The sequence below is a fragment of the Leptinotarsa decemlineata genome, unplaced genomic scaffold (assembly GCF_025532065.1).
Source record: "Leptinotarsa decemlineata unplaced genomic scaffold, Ldec_3_MD MMD2_tig00000035_RagTag_RagTag, whole genome shotgun sequence".
NCBI classification, from domain to species: Eukaryota; Metazoa; Arthropoda; class Insecta; order Coleoptera; family Chrysomelidae; genus Leptinotarsa; species Leptinotarsa decemlineata.
The window spans coordinates 21,615,055-21,623,923 of NW_027412540.1; the positions used below are offsets into that span (position 1 = coordinate 21,615,055).

The 8,869-nt window shown below is 35.3% G+C and overlaps 1 protein-coding gene across 1 annotated transcript; it reads left to right on the plus strand.

Moving 5' to 3' along the window:
• Positions 1 to 426: 426 nt before the first annotated feature.
• Positions 427 to 6,993, plus strand: LOC111510228 (NADH-quinone oxidoreductase subunit B). The gene is made up of 2 exons (XM_023166127.2): positions 427 to 828; positions 6,527 to 6,993. Exons 1-2 carry the CDS (start codon positions 476 to 478, stop codon positions 6,852 to 6,854), a joined length of 681 nt encoding a protein of 226 aa, XP_023021895.2. The 5' UTR covers positions 427 to 475; the 3' UTR covers positions 6,855 to 6,993.
• Positions 6,994 to 8,869: the final 1,876 nt, after the last annotated feature.

Below are 8,869 nucleotides of genomic sequence, written 5' to 3' on the forward strand. Positions count from 1 at the left end.
CATAAAATTCAATATTCCCAAATATCTTTTCTCAAGCAACCCATACATTTTTAATTTTTTGATTATTCCTTTTATCCCTAATAACGGGAATTATCCGTTATTATGATCTCTCCTACCTATGTTAATCCAAACCTTCATTTATCCCTCCAAAGACCAATATGAAACCCCTTATCTAAAATACCTACCGATGTGAAACAGTGCATTAATTCATTACGTTTCAAACCTTGTACAGTATAGTTAAAATTGAATCTTGTCTTGTCTACAGTACATCTAGCTACTTATTTTTCTCATCCTATCTTTTCACAAGAGTTACTGTAATTCTTGTGTGCATTGAGCATTCATACTCACGATAAAACAATCACCAGAATACAATTATTAAATTATTATCGTTTGGGATTTCATCAACATTTATTGATTTTCACGAAACATTAAATACCAGTATTTTTTGATTGACAGGAATTTAATACTTGTCAAAATGAGAAACCAGCTTATATTTTTGCCAAAGATTGAACACTCACGAGTTCTCACAAGATTCTTCAGTAAATGCCCACCTGATAACAAAACCAAAAAAACCAATGGAAGCAAAGAAAAACGAAAAGATGACGGAGAAGACGTTCCTAATAACATGTTCAAAGTGTTCAAGAAAGGTGAATGGAGACCCTATTCTCCATTCCAAAATACAAAAAACTGGGCTGAATATACAGTTGCTCGTCTGGATGATCTTCTGAATTGGGGACGGAGTCGATCTTTGTGGCCCATGACATTCGGACTGGCATGTTGTGCTGTTGAAATGATGCAATTTGCGGCTCCAAGATACGATATGGATAGGTTAGTTAAAAACTAGTTTTTTAATCCCATTTTTGGTTTGGAGTGAATTATTCTCACCTTTACCGAATATTTCGAACAAAGTTTCAGCAACAATGTTCAGTCTTGTTATGACAGAAGAAGATTTTCACATTTCACGCAGAAAAAGAATCGATGTCATACATTCTATTTCCAGTATGACCCAATTGGAAAAATATGTTAGTGTGAGATACAGGTTATTCAAAAAACTTATTCGTTCGATACGTCGACCAGGATAAATATGTTCAATTTGAATATTAGATAAATATTATTTCCAACTATTTGATGTGATTGATGCTTCTTTTCATGTTTCTGATTTTTTTCAATTAGATTCAAACATTTTTGCATGGAACGTTTATATTTTTATAAAAACACTTTAATTACTGTATTTAAAATATTCAGAAGAATGATTTTCACATCTGTGATCTGAAATGGTTCCATTTTTTCATATAACGTGGCTCAGAAAGTGGAGGAGAATACAATTTTACTCATAGTCTACCCCCTCTCCCCTCTCTGGAGAGAGAGGCTAGATGGACTGCACATTGCCAATTGCACAAATCAATCTAATGCAGAGTGCAACAGACAGTTGGTTGATACTGGAAGTTACAGCATTCTGGAAATGACTTCTGACTTTATACCTCCAATTGTCAACTACGAACTGCCTTATAAAGTAATGTTCCCGAGCAGAGAGGACTGGACCTCCGGAAGAAGGAAATATTAGGAGCAGATAGTTGTTGGTTCACAGATTGATCAAAAACACCATCCGATTCTGGTGCAGGTGTTTTCAGTCGCAGACCCAGGACAGAGATATCAACCTGCCTAGGAACCTATGCGACTGTATTTCAAGCGGAAATTCATGCTATTGAATTGTATGCAGAGAGATTGGAAGAATCCAATCTGATGCACGAGTCAATAAAATCTTTCCCGGAGAGTCAAGCGGTGTTGGAAGCTCTTGAATCCTACCGAGCAACGTCTAAATTGAAATCAAATTGCCGAAAACGACTCTCCTTGATAGGAAGACTTGACAGATTGTCTCTGGTCTGGATTCCTGACCGTACTGGCAATGAGGCTGCTGACTACCTTGCAAAGGAGGGTGCTGCAAGCAGCTTCATCGGACCAGAACCTGTCATTGGCATCGCTTTAGGATTTGCCAAACAAACAACATTGAACACCTGTATGGCAAGAAGATTTATGGACTTCTGGCAAAATCTTCCAGGATTAGCTCACTCCAAGGCGTTTATTCACACTTCGAAACTTGATACCAAACAGTTGGGCTACAGTATAGATGAACTCGATGTCTAACAGGCCTTCTTACAGGGCACTTTCATTTGAATCATAATATGCAGAGACTCGGATCAGCAGAGCCGTACTCTTACCATCTGACCTGAAAGACCACTCATCATACAAACTAATCGGCTTCGTTAATACGCTGGGTTCATTTGTCGAGTGTGAATAGGTGTGAGCCACAATAAAGCCTTGCAGGTTGCGGTGGAGAGTCGAATAAACCCACTCACTTTGGACCTAACCTACCGTAACCTAACTTATAGTCGCTAGTTCAAAATATTGAAATATTTTTATTGAAGTTCCACCAATGAAATTATACATTTTGATTTGATTGGAAATACAATGTACAGCCAAAGCTGAAACCTTGAACTCATAGGGAAGACGTTAAAAATAAGAAGTATTCATGAATGAATTCAAAATATCTTTCAAGTGAGCTGCAATTCAGCTTCTTTTTTACACGCTTTATATTAGCTTCACCTGTATGCATGTATGTATGTATGTATGTATGTATGTGTGTATGTATGTATGTACTTTATTGTTGAAGATGAAATCCCATTGACAAACTGTTACTATTCTAAGAAATGAAACATACACAACTTAAAAGATATGGTCGAAGATGAAATATTATTGTCATAGTGTTATCATTTTAAAGAATATAAGTTATACAAATTGAAAGTTATATTTGAACATTTGTTTATTTCAGCATTTTGGGGTGAAAAAGTAGTCAGAAAGTGATAATATATATGCTACATATTGAAATAAATAATAATAATAATAATAATGAATATTCTCATGCAACACATAAATGTCAGTATGAGAATATAAAAACTATAAAGCATAAAAATATAAAAGTGAATGGATAGAAAATAACAGTAAGAATCAACTTCGCTTGAGCTATTCGCGGGCAGATGGCGATATACGTAACCTCCTTGATGGGTTGTTCAAAAGAAAATAAAAATAAAAAACATATTCAAAAGAATTATAAGTGTTAGCGAAATTTTGTACTACAGATGAAATATTCAAATATTTTCAATTACCCGTGATTCAGTACAAAAAAAAAGTTTTGAACGAAACGGAAGATACATTTTAAAATCTAATTCGATTATTTAAAAGCAAACCAGAATATGGATTTCAACAATGAAAACTTTGTCGTAAATTATACACCTAAAAAATGCAGTTACTTAAATATATCAAAAAATCGAAAAATTAGAATTAAGGTGCTTGACCATACATATCAAATCAAAAGATTGATTTGAAAAATAAAATTATTCACTGAAAAAATATTTTCATTTCATTAATATTTTAAATGAAATTTCAAATCAAAACATCCAGACTGAATTGTTTTTTGAAATTATTACTGCAAATTTTCTCTTTTCTTCGAAACAAATTTTTCAACTAAGACCTCAAACCAATTCTCAAACTTTAATAAAATAACGATTTGGTGTTGGGAAAAAGCTCCAGTAATATTTATTATGTTGTTCGAGAGAAATTTTACGCCGTCTTCGTGCGCCGTCTGTTAAAGATTTATAATACTAGTGACTAGAACTTGAAAAAAAAGTATTTTTGTCAATAAATTGGAGTAAAAAGTGAAAAATAAATATAGTTTAGAAAAACTAAAAAACACGCTTTTGAAGAACATTGAACTAAAAAGTTAAAAATGATTCTTTTAAAATAAGCTCAAAACAATAACGAACGACAAATACTAGTATTATTGTGAAAAAAGCGCGGGCGCTTTGTGCCATATTTTTATATATAAAGCGCACGTCGCATTTTTCACTAGTATTTTTCTAGTATTTTTCGTTCGTTATTGTTTTAAGCTTATTTAAAAAATATTTTCAACTTTTTAGTTCGATGTTCTTCAAAAACGTGTTTTTTTAGTTTTTTTAAACTATTTTCATTTATTTCAAATTCTGTCTGGGCGCTAATTTTATTGCATGCACCGCTTTTTCAGTTAGTAATACCCGTCAAAAAAGAGCTGTTAAAATTTAATAATTTTCTACTCATGCAGAACGTAGTAGACGTCCAAATGAGGCAGTAACACCAGAAAACATAAAAAATTCCACAATAGTTGCGTGAGTTAGGTGACATTAAAAATAGAACAAAAGATCGTGTTGGCTTTATATTGCTTCAGCTTTGACTATGAGAAATCTCTGTTCAAAGTGGGTGCCGCGCGAGCTCACTGTTGACCAAAAACAATAACGTCTTGTTGATTCTGAGCAGTGAAGGGGTGACTTTTTATATGAAACACTGTCATCCTCAAAGGCGAACATCGATGTTTCAGAATGAGAAGCTTGCCTTATTGCCTCTTCGGCACCAATCTGAATAACATTACAATTCATTCATAACATTACGTTTCTATGTCACGGAAGAGTTAAACCTACTCATGTCACCGATGTTAGTAAAATGATTTCTGCTTATTTTATTCAATCCCAGCTGAAAGAATTTTGTTTTAGTTAGACGGGGTACATTTTCAGGAGAGATTAATTTCTAGGAAAGAAAGGTTATGGCGTTTCACAATCGTCTATGGAGTTGGTACCTTTGTGGTTCGTACTCATACGAGTTTCATTATTTAAATTTTTTTAATGAGTTTCAAAATTTTTTGTTTTCCTCTATGAACCCATTTTTGTCAGCTGTTTCAGTTCATTCCATTCTGAGATCTTCAATAGTGATATAAATATCATCGAAACTCTAAAAAGTTTTGCAATGGAGGAAAAATTCATCATTGGGATTCAGGGAATATAATAAAGGAGAAAAGAGAATTGAAACTTTCTATGTTTTTCACCACTTTTATTTGTAACTTACGTTACTGCAGTTTCGTTCTATTAGGACATTTTCAAACAAATACATTATTATACAAACACTCATACAAACTTATACATTGAATTTGATGTATAATATACATTATTTTACAAACACTTCTACAAACGTATACATTAAATTTAGTGTATAACTTTGAAAATGTCTTTATAGAACGAAACTCGCTACGCGATGTTTTTGAACAAGATAATTAAATTTACAATAGGGTTGCCGAAAATCAAAACACCACTAACATGCCCTACTAGGTCAGTGGTTTGCACAAAGTCGTGGGTGCAACTAATTAAAAAAAAAACAATGATTTTCAACTAAATGGGGAAGCGCCACCAATTTTTGTTGGCCAGTTAAAAACCGGAAAACTGCCCAGTTATTGGGCAAGCCCACTATTGAAATATTTAACTTCTCATAAAAGTAATAATTCTATTTGTAATGACTAAGGAAGTTTATTACAATAATAAAAAAAGAAATACAGTGACCCCTCTGTTTCCAATTCCTCACTTCAATTGCTAGATTACTACTATCATAATACATTCGCTAATATGTGACGTCACGTAAAAGCTTACACCACTCATCTCAATGAAGTAACCTGTACATTTTATTATAGGAAATAAATAAACACCGGGTTCTTTATTCAAATAACTTAGTCTAAACTTAGCTGCTTTTCGGGTGCTCCTTTTTCGTAAGCTGCCAGGGAATGAATACTGATCCGGCAGCATCGGGGATACGGATGTAGTAGGAATCTGTTAATATTCCCAGTGGTAATTATTAGTAAAGGTAACGATCAGGAAACTTCTGGCAATCGATTTCAATTTCCCAAATTCAAGCTGATGCAAATACGCCTTTCTTAGGAATATTCTAACACCCTTAAGAAAAATATTCTCATGACAACATCGTAATCAAAAGGTAAGAAAAATAAGGACAAAATTCATTATGAGTTCCATAGCTGAGTTGAACAAGGTTGTTTGAAAACACTGTACTAACCTCCTAATAATCGAGGGTGTTTCCAACACAAAACAGACAAAGATCGTACTCTGAGAATTGAGAGAAAATACTGACTATTTGCCCTTTTTATAAAAATCCTGCTTTTGCAGCGGTGGTTTCCAATACTGTCCCAAAATACTTCAAACTTCACAATATCAAAAAGGAACCACAGTTGGCTGAAAATTCGAAAATCCCTTCTAGGTAGTTAACGAGCGAAATAATTCAACCAGGCAATCAGTTCATTCAGCAATTCACAATCGAAAAATATCTTTTCGCCAAAATTACCGTCCTTATCCTTATGTCCTTGGGTGTGAGAAAAAAAGGAGCACAACCTATTTACCGATCTAGTCGTTGTCATAGGCGGGTTAGAAAGGTTTTAAATATACATAAATTCGCATGTGGAAATGAATAAACTAACCGATTATTAAATGTATAAATAAATTGTTTAATTTATAACAAAGCAAAATTGTATCGTAACAAACTGTAGTAACGTTAAGAAAAAATAAAAGTGGTAAAGAGCATAGAAAGTTTCAATTCTGATTTCCTACCACGTAGTAACGGCTACATCCATCAATTTATTGAATAAAATAAACTCAATTTCTAGATATGGCGTGGTGTTTCGTGCATCGCCGCGACAGACAGACGTCATCATTGTAGCAGGAACACTAACAAACAAGATGGCTATGGCTCTGAGAAAAGTGTACGATCAGATGCCGGATCCCAAATGGGTGATTTCGATGGGAAGCTGCGCTAATGGTGGAGGATACTATCATTATTCGTACTCTGTCGTCAGAGGGTGCGACAGAATAATTCCAGTAGATATTTATGTACCTGGTTGTCCGCCTACTGCTGAAGCCTTGCTCTACGGGATACTGATGCTGCAAAGGAAGGTGAAGAGGATGAACTCTGTACAGGCTTGGTATAGAAAATGAAAATTGGAAGAGTTGATTGTACTTATTAGGAATATGTGAATGAAGAATGAACTTTTTTATAAAAAACATGAGATGAATGAGACACTCTACACATTTCGTACGTTGTGATATTTCAAAAAATAAAAATGTTGAAGATATTGTGCAGTCTACATCATTTTCAGAAATCTATAATTTTCTTTTCAGGTAAACAATTGCGTCATGAAGAGTACACGTTTACATTTCCAAGCATGAAATCAGGGTCACTACGCAATTTGAAGTTATTTTAAATTTCTTTGATTTTTTCGGATCCCTTTTTGGTATCACATAGTTTACCAAGTCCTGGGAAAAGAACCATTTTCAGTTGCTCAATTTTATTTGTTGATACTGAAAATGAATAATTTTATTCCGGCATGCTAGATTATGAAATAAATAATTTTACTCTGATATGGATTTGGTTGAAAAAGAAAAATGTAGGGGCTTCTGTGATGAGTGTTTATGTCTCTTGCAGTGATAATAGCAAAGGCAAACGACGAGGCATGCGTTGGATCAGATTCCGGATCACATTTTGCGAAAAATTTTCCCATTCTTGTACTAGTATCTCGTGTAGCTCTCTAGAATTTTTGGGAGCCGGCACATGTTTCCATAAATTTTCTTGAGCTCATCACAAATATGCTCGAAGGTATCTGAATCCGCACTGTGCGCAGGCCGAAAAAATCTCGTGAGTTGAACTTCGTGAAGACGTCGGGGCCGTGCATTATCATGCATACATGTTGCGTCGTGTCCAAGGAAGAGCATATATGATGGGACATGGTCTTGTAGAACATCCTCCAGACGGAGACGAACTTCGTGCGATCGTCAAACGTTAATCCTACCCATGTCATGAATGATCCGCCATCAAATGGAAGTCGCTCAGCAATACACGCTTAAGCATATATGTATTTCGCCTGGTGTCCATACTCATACACGTCTATCTGAGCCTGTAAGGTAGAATCGCGACTCTTCGGAAAGTAACTCAAGGTCGGAAAAATACTGCCCCTTAATTGTCCACTCACTTCTGTTTACATTCCATACTTCTTGCAGGTGTCTTCCAAAGGGAAATTTTCGCAACTGCTCAGTTTCTGAAAACACTAGATACGAGAAAACAGACGTCCTCCCTAGCTGTTGCAGTTCTGCCTCGCCCTGAACCAGGTTTTCGAGTTGGCAGACCAGTTTCGTGGTACCGCCACAATACTCGTTACAGACTCGCCTGTGTGTGGTGTTCAACGAATCAAGATCGCCACAATTCATCACGAACTTGGGTCTTCCATCGGGTTGGAAAACATTTGTTTGGTTCACCGGCAGGACGCGCCAAGTTCGTCTGTGTGTGGAGGAGGGAAACTGTTGGTCGGCATTTTCCCTAGTATTTGTGGTGATATGGCGCACGGAACATTCTCCAAATTTCTTTCAGTAGTTAGGTAGCGAAGTGTAGCAACGACCCGATGTTCCGCCGATATCGACTTCCTCATGTGAGTTTTTTTGATATGTAGGGTGTAAGAAGAGCCACTTGATATTCGAATTATGTTTCGATCATTGTTGAATAATTGGTTCAATATTTCGCACTGTTCTCCTTAAGATGATATTAGAGACTGAAGTGAAACTAGTTCTCTTTCACCTAGCCACTGCTTGTTCCATTGCAATCTTTACTTCTTTGTTGTAAAACCTTTAAAATCATATAATAGAACAATAGCAACTGCAATCTTCGAAGAACACATCCTAACTGCTGGTAAGAAACTGGTGAAATGGTGAACCGTTATTCATATTTCCCTCCACTGTGTGCAGGGATTGACGAACCAAGAACTTGGTTTACCGAACCATTTTCCAAAGCCGCCACAATGAATTGAATGGAATTTTCATTTGGCTTAATGAACATGAATTGAAGCTGAATTTCAATAAATACTCATGAATGAATATTTCCCTGAGGCTAATCAATACTTCGAATCATTCGATTATGTTTAATCGTGATTTTATTGAATGTACAGAAACAAAAAAACTTTCTA